The sequence below is a fragment of the Thamnophis sirtalis genome, unplaced genomic scaffold, assembly GCF_051295495.1.
Source record: "Thamnophis sirtalis isolate CommonGarterSnake01/CBP01778 unplaced genomic scaffold, rThaSir2_p1.2 scaffold_14, whole genome shotgun sequence".
In the NCBI taxonomy this organism is placed as follows: domain Eukaryota; kingdom Metazoa; phylum Chordata; class Lepidosauria; order Squamata; family Natricidae; genus Thamnophis; species Thamnophis sirtalis.
The window spans coordinates 22,153,254-22,170,599 of NW_028261394.1; the positions used below are offsets into that span (position 1 = coordinate 22,153,254).

Genomic DNA, 17,346 nt, shown 5'->3' on the forward strand with positions numbered 1-17,346 from the left:
GTCCTTCCGAGGTTGGTAAAATGAGGACCCAGCTTGTTGGGGGTAAAAGGCTGACTCTGTAAACCGCTTAGAGAGGGTTTACAGAGAAGCACTGTGAAGCGGTATATAAGTCTATGTCCTAATGCTATTGCGGCACCTTCCTGGTGGGCTTATCCCCCCTCCCCCTGTTCCATGCAGTAGTGAGCAACTGTAATAGTCTTCCCGGAGATGTTATTGGATGGTACAATTCTGAGCAAAGGAAATGCTCTTGAAGCTACTTTAGCAAAAAAGATGGCTGGAAAACTTCCCCATGATCCTATTGGAGCATTTGTAGGGGGACCACGGGCACATGGGCTCAAACATCACCCCAACTCCACTTCCTGCTTCCCTTCTCCAGTTCTTGGCATTCTGACAAAAAGCACACACACACACACACACCGCATTTTCCAAGAAGCCACACTCCCCACTGCTCTTTCTACACCCAAAGCAGAAGGAATCCTTCAAGCGGAACCAACTGTGAGTAGAGGTAGCCCTCGATTTACGACTGGTTGATGAGCAAGCTTTCAAAGTTACAATGGACTTCAAAACAGCTCCTGACAGCCGGTCTTCAGACTTATGATTGCTGCACCCTTCCCCGCAGTCGTCTTATTGCCTCTTACGGTGCTTGGCAACTGGCTCACATTGGCGACTGGTAGCAGCGTCTCATGGCCCCCTAGCTGCAATTTGCAACAGTTTTTGCCATTTTCCAGCAGAATGGCAAAAAACACCATACCAGATTCGCTTAACAACTATGTGATTTGCTTAATGACTGCTATGACTCACTTTATGACTTTGCAAACATGGTTGTAAAATATTCTGGCCATGTGATGCCTTGATTTATGACTACAATGAATTACAACCAAAATTCCAGGCTCCACATGGTCGTAAGTCAAGGACTAACTGTACAGCAGAATGACTCGGCAGGGGGGCAGCAGTGGGGAGTAACTGAGGGACCCTTCTTCTCTCTCAGCTGTGCCACAGGAGCGGCCAAGAGGGGCAGCCAGAGGGAGATGGGGGAGGGATGGGGGGACTGCCCCTGGAACCAAAGCAGCTTGAAGACCGAGAGGTCCACCCTGGACACGAGGGTCCAAAGAGGGACAAGAGCCACTCCCTCTGTGCTGGCTGAGCCTCCCCCTTCCACCCCAACAAGATCCCACACAAAGGACCCACCCGATCCCGTTCCTCTCCCCAGACTGGCAAAAGCCTACTGAGACCAGCAGAGCCTTCTCCCCACTCCCTCCCCTCTGCCGGCCCCCCAAGTGTGGAAAGAATGCGGAGCTGGAGGACCTCAAGCCAAGATCCAGCGGCTCCCTCACAAGCGCCTGAGCGGATCCTTCCTAATCAAAGCCACACAGTTTCGCTCTTCAAGAAAGAGCAGCGAAGAAGCCGTGTTGCATGGAAATATTTTCTTTCACATTTGAATGCAATTAAGGGAGTCAATTGCAGGGCTCGGCAAGGGCAGCCTGTGCATTGCTCCACGCTGGATGTCAGATGTCACAGAGTGGAAAAAATCCGAATCCCTTTTGCATTTACACGGCCTGCCCGTTTGTGGCGTCTCTGTGGATCAGCAGAGCCTTTTGGGACGCAGGAGAGAAGCGGTTTGAGTGCGGCCGCCTCTGGGAAGGGGCCAGCAAATGTTGAACCGCTTAGGTAGCAAGGAGGGAGGGAAGACTCAGAGCGGGGAGAAGAGGACGGGAAACACTGGCTGTGGAAGGCATAAAGTGGGAGGGAAACTTCACCAGCTGCTCGGAAGAAAGATGAGGAAAGGGGGAGAAAAGGCTAAAAGCTGGAGGGGAAAACTTGACACGCAAAGGGCTGGAAGCTAAAAAGCAATGCTGGAAGGGAGAGCTACCCATGGTGGGAAAAGTTCAGAATGACATATAAAGAAGACAAGATAAAAAAGACAAAGGCTAATAAAAAAGGGAAGAAGGAGAAGGGGAAAGGGCCAAGAAGGCTGCAGCCACCATGGGAGAGCAGGCGGAGAATCCTGACTTGGGCTAGATAACTTCCAGGGGCCCTTTCAGCCCCAGGAGTCTATGAGAACGGTGAGATCTTGGTGGTTTGCAAGTCAGTACTTGGCATGGGTGAGGAAAAAGGCTGCTTCTTTACCTCGGCCTCCTCAGGACTTTGGCAATCGCTGTGGGACGAAGACATGGATCCACCATTCAGCTGTGAGGGATGGAAAAAGGGGGCACATTTATCACAAGACATGGAGAGAGGCTGGGAAAGACCCCCCTCCCTTTGTTGGCTGGAGAAAGCAGCGGGAGGCCTCTGCCAAGGCAGATACCCTGCTTGATTAAAGAAAACAAAATTGAGAATCATTGGGCAGATGAAGAGAAAGGGAAAAGAGGCCAGGACCTTCTTCTGGAGACCCGGTTTGGGCCACATACCAAGCCATGGTTTTTTGAACAAAGCACAGCAGGCTGGCTTGTCACATCGCACTAGGACATTGGGCAAAGTTGAGAGGGTAGGCTTAGGTATCCCGATTGTGCAAAGGCAGAGCGGACGTGCATTATGATGACTCAAAGCCATGAGGTTGAACTGGAAGAATCTGGGGTCCCTAACAGCCCCCACAGGCAACGGTGCTCCGATCTCAGCCAAATGCCAACTATCAGCAATGGCCAGAGAGTTCCTATCAAAGGTCTAGAGGTGGAAAGCAATCTTGGATCCGTTTCAAAGGATCGCTTATGGCCCTCTGGCCTCAGGGCCAAAATCCCTGCTTCCTGCAGTGAGAGAAGGGGAGGTCAAATGCCCAAACCTGCTGGCTGGAGAAGATGAGTAGGACAGAATGGTTCCCAAAATGCTCGCCCAAGAAGAACAGCCAACGCTCAACTCCGCTTACCTGTGTTTGCGCTGACCCATTCGTCATAGGTGGAGGAATTCCCCCTGCAGAAAATGTAGAAACAACTCCAGTGAGGAACCGTTCCCGTGAACTCCCTAAACCCCTGCAGAGGATTGGCCCCTTTGGGCCGGAGAGCCATCCATTCTGCAGCTTCTGGGGGTGGGGGAGGGAGAGGGCCCAGCCTGTCAGTGGCAGCTTGTGTAGAAGAGCTCCACCTTGGATCACAGCACAGGACAGCCCAGGGTTAATGAGAACAGGGCACAGTGGTTAGTGCAGGGATAGAGACCCAGCAGGAAACCACTGGTCACCTAGGCTGGGAAGTGACCACCAAGCAGCCCAGAAAGAGGCCTGGAGAAATGCCTCTGCCTGGTCTCCAAGGAACAAGGTGGCTCGGTCCATACAGTCACTGCTCTTGGAATCAACTTGGGGCAGACTTTACTTTTCACACACACACACGCACATGCACGCACGCACACACAGTCTCTCTCTCTCTCTCTCTCTCTCTCTCTCTCTCTCTCTCCCTCCCTCCCTCCCTCCCTCCCTCTCTCTCTCTCTCCTGGCAACTCCTGCGAGGGCCCAGCCAGCCCCCCCCTCCCCCGGTGGTCCCTTGCCCAGAAGAAAGAAGGGCAATATTTGAACCTGGCCTGCGGCATTTGGAAAGCCAGTCTGGGCATTAGCGCCTGGTTTTGGCGCTGCTGCTGCTTGCAAACAAAACTGGGGGGGGGGGCTCCTTCTATGTGGAGCCAAGAAGAAAGTATCTCCGCTTCGTCTCTTGGTTGTTCCTGAGCTCAACATCTGACACCAGCCGCTTCTCTCCCTCCCCTCCCCCCACTGCAAAAATCTCAAAATTATTCCAAGTTGTCCTTTTGGAGTCTTTCTTTCCACTGAGAGCCAGAGAAGAAAAGAGGGCAGGCAGCTTCAATAGGAAACAGCTGTGCTAAGAACACAGAGCGCTCCATTCAGCCTGGCTAAGGGGAGGGAGGGGGGCTGGCGGTGGAACTATGTAGGCTGGGTGGAAGGCATGGTCTCCTCCACCGCACCCTGGGCAAGAAGAGCAGGGAGTCTCTCCAGCAGCTGGGATCCAGGCCTTGCTCTGTTTGAGACCTGGGTCTTTCAAGTCCAACCTGCTGAAGGACAACTGGACACCCACTGCAGCCCCAGGCAGTGGCAGGGTCAGCCAGAGGCCTCCTGAGACACTTCTAAGTGTGGGGAAGGAAAGTGGTTTCTGGGCCTGTTGCCGCCAGGCCAACTCTCAAAATGGAAAGATTGACGTTTTGTCCTCCTAGTTGGGCAGCAGAGACATCTGCCCAAGGGGGAGGTCAAAAAAGTCATAATCATACCAAGTTCCCTTTCTTTTTTAAGGCCTGTTTGATACCTCACCCACCCACCCCTCTCTTTCCCCAGTCAGATGGGTAGGTTGCCTATTGTAGCCTAAGAGAATTGGCCACGGATGCTTTCAAAATCTGTTCACTTCACTTGCGACTGCCAAGAGACTGCGGAAAATTTGGTTCCACTTCCGTCCATGGAAAGGATCAGGTGCTCTGCCCTTCCACACATCTTAAAATTGCCAAGTTTTCAAAGCATTGGATTATACCTTGCAATTTCATTTCTCACTTTTTTGGGGCTGAGCAATAGATTTGGCGGTGGAGGTCAACCAAGATTAATCTACAAGAGAGCCGAGTGGCCTTTCTCGTGAGCAGGCTCTGCTCCTTTCCTGGTGGAATTCCTCACCTCGAATGTGTTCCTCAGCAGGGGCAACACCAAGTTTCTTGAAATGCTCATCTGTGGCAGGGTCCACTACCAGCAACCTTGTTTCGTTTTCCTTAGACTTGATGTGGGCCACAACTTCTGAATGCTTCATGCCTTCCACATTGATCCCATTGACCTGCAGAGCAGCCAAACCAAAAAGGAAGAAGCTGGTAAGAAATGCACATGAGGGCACCCAGGGGCTTTGCACCAGGACCCCAATCCCTGCAGAACCAAAAGAGGGCAGCCACACCAGAGAAGGTATGGTGGGAGGAGGAGAAGCAGAATCAGGCCAGCAAGGCTCTAGTATTCTAGCCACACTCAATCAAGTTGAGTTCTGCCCATCCCACGGGGTGTGTTTACGGATCTGGTCTACCTCACAGGGCTGACATTGGTATTACCACACGATGCACATGATCAAAAACAGCAAATGCTGAATAAGGTATAATACGTAACATGCTGTGAGGGGGGAATAGAGGACGGAAGAGTTGTTAAAGGAAGCCGAGCAGTTCCTGCAGTCTCCATCCCCGGGCAAGGCTGCACCTGTTGAATGCCCACTACCTCTTCTTTGGGAGTTGATGGGAACACAGGTCCTTGAGTTTCAAATCTCCACAAGATTCATTGCTTATTGTGCTGATTCCAGCAAACTTTCTTTCTCCTGGCCAACCCTCCCAGTCAGCCTCTAACGGCTGCCCGGGATCCCTTCCTCCCCTTTAAGTAATCAGTGGGGAAGGGGGGGCAGGACCTCTGCAGGTGCCCAGAGAGCTCTCCAGACGTAGCCCTGGAGATGCTGCCAACCCTTCTCCCCTTCCGACAACCTTCTGCTTGCAGTGTTTGAACAGGTGGCCTGGTGGGGGCTGCAGGGAGCTGAAGGGAGCTCAAAGGGGCCAAAAGAGCAAATAAGACAAAGCCACCCCTCCCCCCCCCGCCCCAGCCAAACGCTCCCAAAGGGAGGAGGAGCCCATCAAACATTGATGCCAGTCCCGAAGAGCAGGAGGCGCCTGGATCGGGTGGCGACTCCACAGGTCACCAAGTCCGTTTATATGCCTGGGAAATGCGCCAGGCATGCTAAATTAATTATCAGAGGCGATGGGGGAGGTATTGAGCGGCAGGAAAGCAGGACTTCTCTTTCTCTTCCCTCTCCAAAGCCCATGCAGAAGTCCGCTCGGAGACCAGGAAAGAGTCCGACAGAGCCTTTTCTGGGATGCCCCGCAAGGATCGCCCCAGAGAAGGACGCAAATGGAAGAGGGTCTCTGCTGCTCAGGAATGAACTGAGGGCTCTTGGGGCTCTCTGAGTGTCTTGTGGTTCGCTTTCAGATGTTTCCTTACCTGACCCGGTTCCAAAGTTCTGACGGTCGCTCCCCCTTCCTCACCCAGAGTGACATGACTGCACTTTAGGCAATCGGCAATGGAGCCCCCCCACACACACACACAATCAGGTGACCATAGTTTACTAGAGTCCTTGACTTACAACCATTCATTTCACAACTGTTTGAAGTGACCACACTATGACACTGAAAAAAGTGACGTGGCCGTTCTTCATGCTTACAGCCACTGCAGCGTCCCCACATGTGTCATGTGATCAAGGTCCGGGTGCTTGGCAAAGGTGGGCATTTATGACGGTTGCAGCGACTCCCGTTTCTAACCTCCCCAACCAGCTTCTGACAAACAAAGTCAACGAGGGAATCCAGACTTCTTTAACAACTGCAGTGACTTGCTTAACAACTGTAGTAATAAAGGTAATAAAATGAGGCATAAGTCACTTAACAGCTGTCTTGCTTAGCGGTGGAAATTTGGGGCTCAATTATGGTCATAAGTAGAGGACTACCTGAAACTTCTGTTTTTTGGCAAAATTGTGCCACAGCAAAGAATGGGTTTGCCTAGCAGGCATTTTGCACCCGTTTGCTTACCTCCACAAGCGAACCGGGCAGCTCAAAGGGCGCCCAGGGCCCCCCAGGGAAGGCGGCCCCAGCACAGGCTCTCCTGCTTGGGGTCCTCTCTCAAAGACTGGAGGGCCTTCCCTCTGCCTCTTTTTTAACTATTGAACATTCTCATTGCAACCTTGTTCTTCATGCTGTGTTTGTGTTTGTATTTTAATTATGCTTTTTATACCACTGTATGTTTTTCTTCTAAACCGCCCAGAGTCCCTGAGGTGAGATGGGCTGTGTGGAAATTTGATAAAGAAACAAAATGCTGAAACCCGTAAAGCCAAAGGTTTCCCCTGAGGCCAACTCTGGCCTTGGCCTCCTTTGCCTTCCTTCCACTTGCTGAGGATGATGTTGCGTAAACAGAGGGAGAAATAAAACATCTTGCCACCTCGGAGGGGCAGTAACGTCGGGTGGATTCTCCTCCAAGAGGCAGGATCCTTCTCCTGCTTCCCGGATCCCCTCATTACCTCCACAAGTCTGTCTTGTGGCCGGAGACCCGCCGTGAATGCTGGGGAATCTGGATCCACTGAGCGGATGAACTGGCCAGGCCTGGACTTCTCGCTGTGCAGGTTGAACCCATAGCCATTGGGCCCTTTCTTGAGGTGGCAAAGTCGGGGCCCCAAAGGCTCCTTGGCCTGCCCATTCACATCCTGGATTGGGGGGGGAGAGAAAAAGGCATTGTTTTTTCTTCTTTGGTAACAATAAGGAGCCCCGAGGAAGCGCCAAGCGAGACCTGCTCCCCCAAAGGCCAGGAGGAGGAGAGGGTATAAATAGACTCAATGGGAGGAAACATCTTGGATAAAATCAATTGTCCAGTCCCATCCTGAGAGAAGACATCGGAGGGGCTCACTGAATGGCAAGAGGGTAACGTTAGGTAGACCTGATCAGCTCAAGAGCAACTTATTCCTGCGCATTACGTGGAAGAGGAACCCCAAGAGACGAAGGCAGAGGCTCTCCCCGGAGCAAAATAGGGAAGCAGGGAAGGCATCTTTGATCCATCAGAGGAAGGGGAAAGGCCTCCCTTCACTAGGCTGGTTTATTTACAGGCACAGACCAAACTTTCACAGAACAATGACATGCATAGAAAAACTGAAGTACAAAAAGCTACATATATTTGCCTTATAACATGAAAAATAGTATACCTTATTTTGTTTATCCTGTAAGGCTCGCTACAGCCATCACAACTAAACACTGTTGCGCAATTTGTTTGATTCTGCAGATTTTCCCGCTAATAAGACAGAGGCCTCATCTTTTTCCATAGAGCAGCCACAGCGACCAGCAAGGAAGGGGGATCCTGATTGAGAGCACCATCATGGAACCACCAACAATGCATCAAAGCCTCCCCCCCCCCCCGGTGATTCAAGGACACCCTTCACATGGAGTGGATCTGATCCTAGACAGCTCTTCCAGAACCGCCACAGATGGAGCACTCAACCCAGGAAGCATAAATGTTTTGCAAGGAGCAGGGAGGATGCTAGAGAAACACCCAAGATCAGAAATGGGTCTTTGGAATCGAGAACTTTGCCTGCTCTGGGTCTCCACTTTTTGGGGGCTCCAGTTCTCCTCCTCCTACCCTGCAGTGAGCAAACAGCCATCTGGTGAAGTCCTAGGCAAGACTCTGCAGGTGACTCAGTGTAGCTTTCTCCCGCTTTCATTCAGACTGTAGTTTACAATAGGATTAAAATATAGTTTTTTTAAAAAAATAAAGAAAATACCTAAAGCTCCCCCTACAAGAAAAGCAAGAAAAATAGAAAATCCACGTCCATTGCAAAAACGAACATACTGTGTAACTCTTGGCCTGGCAGAAAAGAGGCAGCCAGTCCTCTGACATAAGTCTTAATTATCTAAGTGTCAGGCGAACAGATTAGATCCACACATGAAGGTTCAATTAAATTGATTTATTGGCTAACCCTCTGCACAGAAACCTCCTTAACTAAAGTCAGCACCTGCTTAGAGTTAGATAAAGGTCAACAGCATTCAAGGGGGAGCTGGGCTTAGTTTGCTTGTAGCTACATAGGTGTTCCAGGCTGACCCACTTTTCACTTACACCCGGGTTTTGCTATTCTCTCTCCTAAGCTAAGTTTGAAAAATAAATAACGCAAAACTAAGCTGGCTCAGCCTGGTTGAGATTTAGAGAGGAGACCACCAGGAGATTCCAGGACAGGCAAGTTGAAACAAAATCACAAGAGAACACTGCCAAAGAAAACCAAATGGACGTGTCCAATTAAGATACCAGGAGTTAATGCAGGGTGAAAAGACACCACTGAAGAAGCTGATCTTTCTGGGCCAGTTGGGATTTGGAGGTAAGGTCATTCATAGAAGATAGAATAATGGAGTTGGAAGGGACTTTGGAGGTCTTCTAGTACAGCTCAAGTATAAGACCCTATATATCATTTCAGACAAATCGTTGCCCAGCCTCTTTCCGAAAGCCTCCAGTGATGGAGAACCCGCAATTTCTGAAGTCCAGCTATTCCACTGGTTGATTGTTCTCACTGTTAGGAAATTTTTCCAGAGGAGGGAGAGGGAGTGGTCACGTGTGGGTTTTCTCTTAGCCTGATTGGTCCAAAGACTGAGAGCAAAGCTTTAAATACTGGTGCCTTCCAATCCTGGCCCAGATTCTCTCAGTCTTTGGTCCAAGCACTGTTAGAGAAATACTTAGGTAGGATTTATTGTTGTTTCCAATCTGGTTTCTATTTGGCTAAATTGGGCATTTAAAACTTTTCCAAAAATTCTAAATTGTGCAGCTGTGGCCCCAAGGGTGTTTGGCCTACCCCCCCCCCCCCGCGGGCCTGGAGCCTCAGCCCTATCCCCGGGAGTGCGGGGTGCCTGGCTCCAGTCTTCAGGTGCTTGAGGAGCAGCTTTCCTGCGGCAGCAGTGGCTTCAGCGCCTCGTGGAGCGCTCGAGCCGCCCGCAGAACAGCTAATTGCCCCAGGCGGCTGCCGCGCCGCCAGATTTGTAATTGCTGCTGTGGAGGCCAAGCGGGGGTGAGGAGAGCGTGCCTGGGTGCCGCCTGGCTCTCCCCAACTCAATTCAGCGCGGCGCCGGCTCCAGGGAGCCCAGCTGAGCCGCTGGAGTGTTTGCCGGCCTTTTCGCCCGCACACGGAGTTCCGGCGGCCATTTTAAAGGTCGCCACGTACGCAGGGCCTTGCTTCGGCCTGCCTCGTGGGTGAGGCCTAGCACGAGGCTTTGGGCCTAGTTCCCCCACAGACCTTTAGGCCCTGGTCCCGGTGGGGCTTTCGGAGGCCTGTGTTCCTGCTCCTTTCGTCGGACACGTAGGTTGGCTATGGACGAGGGAGCGGAGATTCCCTAGGGCCAGGTGGTGGGCCTGACTGGGGGTGAAGAAGCCCTGGATCAGGAGGTGGGGTGGGGGTCTCCCCCCCCAGCGATCCTTGGTTGCCCGGCGCCCTTCTAGGTCCTCCACTAGGGAGGAAGCCAGGCAGCATAGGGCGCTGGAGAAGACTTTTGCAAGGGCAGAAAGGCAGGCCCAGTCGGCCAGGCCTTCATCCCAGGACAGGTCCAGGTCCCCCCTCGGGCCTGTTTCCAGCAGATCTTCCCCTAGGGGGTTTAGCCCTGCTTCTTCATCGAGCTCTCCCAGCAGGTCTCGGGCCTACTCCAGGAGGAGGCGTTCCCCCTCCCCTGCAGGTGATCCTCTGGAGCAGTGGTCCCCAACCCCCGGTCCGCGGACCAATGCCGGGCCGTGGAGTACCTGGCACCGGGCCGCGCAGCGACCGGGGGCCAGGATCGCTGCAGCGGCCGGGGGACATGATCGCTGCAGCGGCCGGGGGACATGATCGCTGCAGCGCAAAGGCTCCTGGGCCGTGCGCAAAAGCTCCTGGGCCGTGTGCAAAGGCTCCAGGGAAGAGAGCCCCGCGCAGGTACGCACGTGTGGCCCAAAGCTGTCATCGCGAACAACGCTCTCCCACCCCTGCGCGCGCTCAGCGGGCCACGGTAAAATTATCAAAGGCTGACTGGTCCGCGGCGATAAAAAGGTTGGGGACCACTGCTCTGGAGGGTACGTCCAGGGGCCCCTGCTCCTCTCACAGGTTGGCACCTCAGGGGCCTGGTTCTGCTTATGGAGATGTGGAGGATCTGGATAATCTTCCTGAAGGAATTAAAAGGCTTATTTCTGCAGCCATCTCACGGGGCATTGCCCAACGAGACAGGGGCTCCCTTTCTTCTAGGCATGGGGGGCTAGGCAGAGCCCAGTATCGAGCTTCCTCTCCTTCCATGTTTAGCGAGGCTTCGTTCTTGGGGGGGGGTTGGGAGAACCTCCAGGACATGGGCTTCTCGGATGATGAGAATGCGGGCCTTTCAGACGAGCCCTCTTCTAAGTGTCTCTTTGTTCCTGCCATGTTCAAGATTCTCTTAGACAAGGCACGGCAGACCACTAGGGTAGGGACGGGGGATCCTTCAGTGCCCCCTCCTAAGGATCCTGGCATGGCCATGTTTTCTGCTACGGCCACCAACAAGGAGGAGATTCCTGCTCCTCCCCTGTTTTTGGAGGTCTTGACCAATCAGTGGGCTCGCCCCTCCAATTTCTTGGCTCCCCGCAGTAATGACCGCCGGCACTATAACGTGGAGCAGACCTTTGCTCAAGCCATTCAGCTTCCAGCCATTGGCAACCCGGTGGCCGCCCTTGTTTCCTCCTCTCCGGTGGTTTCGGGCGACGCGGCAGATAAGATGAAGCCGGAGGATAAGCGTGCAGAGCTTACCTTGCGGAAGAATTTTAACGCCACGGCATGGGCTATTAAGTCCGCAGCCTCGGCTTCCTATTTTAACCGCGCCACGGTCATGTGGCTTAAGAAGTTTCAGGAGCGCATTCCTATCCAGGACGAGCAGCTCCACCAAGATCTGCTTCAGATCATGGCGGCCTGCCAGTTCTCTGCTGATGCGACCCTGGATACGGTCAAGTTTGCTTCCAGTGCCTTGGCCACCTCTGTCACCTCTCGTAGGCTTCTTTGGTTGCGTCACTGGCAGATGGATAACAAGGCGAAATGGGATTTGGCAGCCGCTCCCTTCAAGGGGCCCAATCTTTTCGGGGAGGCCCTTGTCCCCATCCTGGTAGAGGATAAGGACAAGAAGAAGGTTCTTCCTTCTAATGCTAAGAAGCCCGAGGCTAAGTCACGTCCTTTCCGTAGGCAAAGGTATAGGGCTGCAGATTACGGCTATAACTAGCGTTTTTCTTCTTTCCCAGCTGATAGGCAGTTCTCCGGGCCGTCCTTTCAGGACAGGAGTCGTTTCCAGGGTCAGACCAGGCGGCCCTTTAGTGGTGGAGGCGGCCGTCCCTACCGCAGGGGGAAGTGACTCGAACCCAAGTCGTCCCATCGGCGGCCACCTCTCCCTCTATGCGGATCAATGGGACGAGATCACGTTGAACGCTTGGGTCTGAGCCACGGTTCGTCACGGTCTCAGGTTAGAATTTCTCTCCACTCCTCCAAACCTCTTCCGGTCGTTCCCTCCGTCTCGGGGTTGGGAGCGCCACCGCCTGATGGATCAGGCGATTGCCCACCTTCTTGACATTTGGGCGGTGGAGGCAGTTCCTCTAGGGGAACAAGGCCTGGGCCCTACTCCAACCTCTTCGTGGTTCCGAAGAGTACGGGGGGCTGGAGGGCGATTCTAGACCTGAACATGTTTCTGGTGTACAGGCACTTCAAAATGTCCTTCCTCAAATCTATCCTTCAGGGCATCAGGAAAGGGGACTTCCGTGAGGTCCACGGAGGCCTATCTTCACATTCCTATCCTGCCCGCTCACCGCCGGTTCTTGAGGTTTTTGCACGGGTCCCGCCACTACCAGTACAGGGCTCTCCCCTTCGGGCTGGCCTCAGCTCCCCGGACCTTCACGAAGGTTCTGGTGGCCCTGACAGCTCATCTATAGTCTGTTCCAGTGCGGCTCCAATGTTATTTGGACGATGTCTTGGTTCAGGTGGGGTCCCTTCCTCAGGCCATCTCGGATCTTCGGCTCACCATTCGGAGCCTTCAAAGCCTGGGCTTTTCAGTGAACTTCGCCAAGAGCCATCTTTCCCCCTCCACTCGCATTCTCCACCTGGGGACAGTCATAGATTCCATGTCGGGGGTGGTGAGTCTGTCTCAGGAACGGCAGAACAGCCTTCGTCAACTAGCAGAAAGCGTTCGCGGAAGGCGGTTCACTTCCATCCTCTCTCTGTCACCGTTATTGGGCAAGATGGTCTCTTGCATCGGGATTGTCCCGTGGGCCAGGCTTCATCTCAGGCCCCTCCAGTGGGAGCTCATCCCGTTTCAGAGGGGGCAGTTGAGCAATTCTCTTCGGACTCTCCGTCTCCCGGCGGGGGTCCGTGTCTCTCTGGCGTGGTGGCTTTCCCCGGCCATTCAGCGGGGCTGCTGCTTCTGGGAGCCGGACAGGGTGACCGTCACCATAGAAGCGAGTCTGTTCGGGTGGGGGGCCCTGGTGGGCTCTCGGATGGCGCAGGGCAGGTGAATGGCCTCAGACCTCCGCCACAACATAAATTGGCTGGAGTTGAAGGCCGCGCGCCTGGCTCTGTGTCACTTTCAGTCCTCGGTGGAGGGGCGTCATGTGCTCCTCCTGACGGACAATGTGGCCACCAAGGCTCACATCAACCATCAAGGGGGGACCCACTCGCGCCCCGGTTGAGCCTCTCCGGTCCGTTCATTTATGTTTCTTGTTGTTGAAGGTGGCCTTCCTGGTGGCGGTTACATCTGCCTGTCATATTTCAGAGCTGGGTGCCCTGTCTTCTAGGGACGACCTTTGTCACTTTCAGCAGAACAGGGTGGTGCTTCGCCTTGACCCGGCCTTCATCCCAAAGGTGAATACCCCCTTTCATAGGGCTCAGGAGATCGTCCTGCCCGACTTTTGCCCAGGTCCATCCAATGACAGGGAACGACTCTGGCATCGGTTGGATGTCCGCCGCGCTCTGCGGATCTACCTCCGGCGGACCGAGGGGGTCCATAGGTCGGAGGCCTTGTTTGTTTCCTTCCAGCCGGGGACGCAGGGGTCAAGGGTGTCTTCATCTACCATTGGCCGTTGGCTGCGTCAGGCCATTGTGGAGGCTTATGGGGCTTCGGGTCGGCCGGCCCTGTCGGGGATCATGGCCCATTCTACTAGGAGTGCCGCGACCATGGCGGCGTGGGCCACAAGGGCCCCATTTGAGGACATCTGTCATGCGGCCACTTGGGCTTCCCCAACGTCTTTCATCCGACATTATCGTCTGCATGCCTTCACGTCTGCAGACGCGTCCTTCGGTCGGAGAGTCTTGCAGGGGGTGGCGGCTGAGGCTCCCCTTGGGCCCTAGTGGTTCTTGTTCTCCCTCCCTGGGACCTTAGCTTGGGTATGTCCCACACGTGACCACTCCCTCCCCCTCCTCTGGAAAAAGGACGTTGGTCTTACCTGAACGTCTATTTTCAGAGTGGGGGAGGGAGTGGTCATGACCCGCCCTGAGTTGTGTTCCGTTGGGGCCAAGGGGAGGGCCCGGGCGTTCCCGGGGTTTGTTGTGGTTCTTTTTTTGTTGTTTCAGTTGTACTGTTCGGCTTCGAGAATCTGGGCCAGGATTGGAAGGCACGAGTATTTAAAGCTTTGCTCTCAGTCTTTGGACCAATCAGGCTAAGAGAAAACCCACACGTGACCACTCCCTCCCCCACTCTGAGAATAGACGTTCAGGTAAGACCAACGTCCTTTCTCCTTAGTTCTAGGCTGCTTCTCTCCGTGGATAGTTTCCAACCAATTTATACACTTTCTGCCACAAGGACAGCATAAGGAGGCTCCTCCTAAGCCACCAGTGACCAGAAAATGCTTCCTGGCATCCCTCCCACCCACCCCAACTCTGTCCCCTCCAGCTGATCTGGCATCCTTCAGGCCATCCTGTCAAGTCAACTGCTGGGCCTGGAGCCATCACCTCTAAAAGCAAGGCCCTGCTGCAAAATTGGTTTGGCAGAATGAAGGCTCTCCCTCCCTCCCCCTCCCCTCTCAGAAAGAGACAGAAACACAGAGACAAACAGAGACTATATACTTGTCTCGACAAGCATGGGAATTATGAAAAGAGGTGTGCATGGCTTATTGGGGTCTCTAACAGACAACCCAGATCAGGTCTCATTTAATATACAAATTTGGTCTTATTCCATTCAATTCCTGTTTTCTATTAACTCAGGATTACTTTTTTCTGACTGTATTTCTTTCAACGTTTCAAACTGGGACTGCAAAGACCCAGGATAGAAGAACAGAAAGCTTGCAGTAAGAAAAGACAGGAGCACCTCAGATAATTTTGCTAACATCTGACAGTGGAAAAGGTCAGAGAGCTCCAAAACAAATTCTGTTTTTGCTTTATTGATTATCCAAAGGCTTTTTGCAGGCCTTTAAACTCTGGGTACCCAGGGCTGCTACCTTACCTGCCTCCTGAAAGAGCTGCATGACTACAGGAAGCAACTCAACTCGTAAAATGGAATAAGAAGCAGAAATTAGGATTAAACCGCTGGGAAAACTTCAGCAGGCTCAGAGATGCTGACGATGCCACTTGGATGGCTGGAAGCGAGGCAGTTTCTTCCTTTGTCTGCTTAAGGATGAAAAAGAGGGGGCCAAAGCCGGCCTGTGGCTCAGTATTTAAAAAGGCCTCAGCTTCTCTCAACAGGCAATGCCGACTCCATGCAAATGGACAGAGAGTGGCAGATTTTGTCTTCCTGGGGTGAAAGCTTCACTGGGGTGGCGAATGGAATAAGGAGAGGTCTCTTCCTTGGGAGAAAGACTATGGCTACTCTGGTAAGACCAACTAAAGTGCAGAAGCCTCAGACTGCAACCAAAACCCTGCAAGGCTGCAAGCCAGCCAGGTGACTTCTTTCCGGAGAAGTAATAAAAGGTTTGAATATAAGTTGGGGATGGAGGGGTGGCTGAGGGGGTGTACTTTGTCCACACAGATTCCTCCTAACCAAGCGGTTTCAGATTGTAGAAAGTAGCTCTCTGTGGGAGATTTGCCTCTTTCAAAGCACATTATGTCAGGATATTGTTCTATACAAGCAAAGGTTCAGGCAAGTACTCCTAAGGCATTGCTCCAAGCTGTCGCCAGCATGCCTTCATGCAGCAAAGAAGACAAATGTCCCCCACCAAGCAAGCGCTTCTACCCCACAAACCCCTCTGACCTGGGCCATTGCTTGAAACCAAAACCTCTAACCAAGGGCTCCTGCAAAGCAACAGGTTCATGTAAACGGTCTGCATCCTGGTTCAAATTAGCCCCAGGTGGCCATGGAAAAATAAAGAGCGACATGAAAGCAGGAACTGAGGCACAGTAACAACAAGGGTGCAAACTGAGGGGAAAAACCTGCTATAGCAAAGATGAAAAGGCATTCAAGTTATTTTTCGTTTTTATTTGACTTGCATAAAATGTTGTTTATTTTAAGCCCCATTTCCCCTTCTTTCTTTTTTTAGATAGGACTCATGTTGGGTGCCTTAAGCAGAAGGTCAGAAGAAAACAAAGGGGCAGCTCACAAAAACTTCTGTCTTTAATAGTTTGTTAAACAGAAAAGGTGTGTCACTCATGGGTACTTTTAACCAGGAGTGGGTTCCTGCCAGTTCTAACCTCTTCTATAGAAGAGGTCCCACAAATCTACAGTGCCATTTAGAACCAGTTCCAGCTCCCTCCCCCATCCGCACATCATCAAGATGAAGAGCAAGAGGAGGAATTCTGGTAGTTGAAGTCTACAAGTCTTAAAGCTGTCAAGTTTGAACACCCCTGGGGTTTTTTTCTAAAGGGTTAGGGGTACGAGGGTCTTGTACTTGACAGCTTTAAGACTTGCGTGCTTCAAATGCCAGTTTCTGAGCCAACATTTTGGTTGCTAAGCAAGAGAGTTTCACCACATTTTACAAGTTGGCCACACCCACCCAGTCACATGACTGCCAAGCCACTCCCACTCGGTCACATGGCTGGCAAGCCACTCCCACAAAGCAGGCCACACCTACAGAAGAGGTTCTAAAAAATTTTGAAACCCACCACTGCTTTTAACCTGCCAGAAAGGAAAGCGACAACCAAGCAGCTTCTTCCTGTTGTCCATTAGAGACGGGGGAACCCCTGCAGGGCAGAGCTGAAGAATATGCCCAATTCTTAGCGGACAAAATTGCTCGGTTTCGGTCGGACTTGGACTCCACACTCGCAGTTCCAGCCGAGGCACAGGGGGACCAAGTAGAACAGCTCTGGGTTGAGTTTCAGGACGTTATCCCCGGGGATGTGGACAAGGCCATGAGAGCTGTAAGTTCCTCCACCTGTGTTCTGGATCCGTGTCCCTCATGGCTGGTTGCTAACTGCAGTGAGGTGACACGAGGCTGGATCCAGGCGGTTGTGACCGCCTCCCTTCGGGAGGGGAACTTCCCCGCCTCATTGAAAGAGGCGGTGGTGAGACCCCTCCTGAAGAAACCATCCTTGGATCCAGCTGTTCTTAACAGCTATCGCCCGGTCTCCAACCTCCCCTTTCTGGGGAAGGTTGTTGAGAAGGTGGTGGCCTTTCAGCTCCAACGGGCCTTGGAGGAAGCAAACTACCTAGACCCCTTCCAGTCTGGCTTCAGACCTGGTTACAGCACAGAAACCGCTTTGGTCGCATTGATGGATGATCTTTGGAGAGCCAGAGATGAAGGACATCCCTCCATCCTGGTCCTCCTTGACCTCTCAGCGGCTTTCGATACCATCGACCATGGTATCCTTCTGCGACGACTGCGGGAGGTGGGAGTGGGAGGCACCGTGCTACGGTGGTTCTCCTCCTACCTCTCGGACAGGTCGCAGTCGGTGTTAGTGGGAGGGCAGAGATCGTCCCCAAGGCCCCTAAATTATGGGGTGCCGCAGG

The 17,346-nt window shown here is 52.9% G+C and overlaps 1 protein-coding gene across 2 annotated transcripts in view; it reads right to left on the minus strand.

Annotated features, from left to right (window-relative positions):
* The window catches only part of NHERF2 (NHERF family PDZ scaffold protein 2), an 83,119-nt gene that overhangs the window by 11,356 nt on the left and 54,417 nt on the right, over window positions 1-17,346 (minus strand). The window contains exons 3-6 of one of the 2 annotated variants that reach the window (XM_014067649.2): window positions 7,002-7,184; window positions 4,592-4,745; window positions 2,861-2,904; window positions 2,128-2,187 (exon numbers count right to left, since the gene is read on the minus strand). In XM_014067649.2, the coding sequence (XP_013923124.1) occupies window positions 2,128-2,187; window positions 2,861-2,904; window positions 4,592-4,745; window positions 7,002-7,184 (441 nt within the window). The remainder of the gene's footprint in view (window positions 1-2,127; window positions 2,188-2,860; window positions 2,905-4,591; window positions 4,746-7,001; window positions 7,185-17,346) is intronic. The other variant, XM_014067650.2, reaches the window with a different exon arrangement.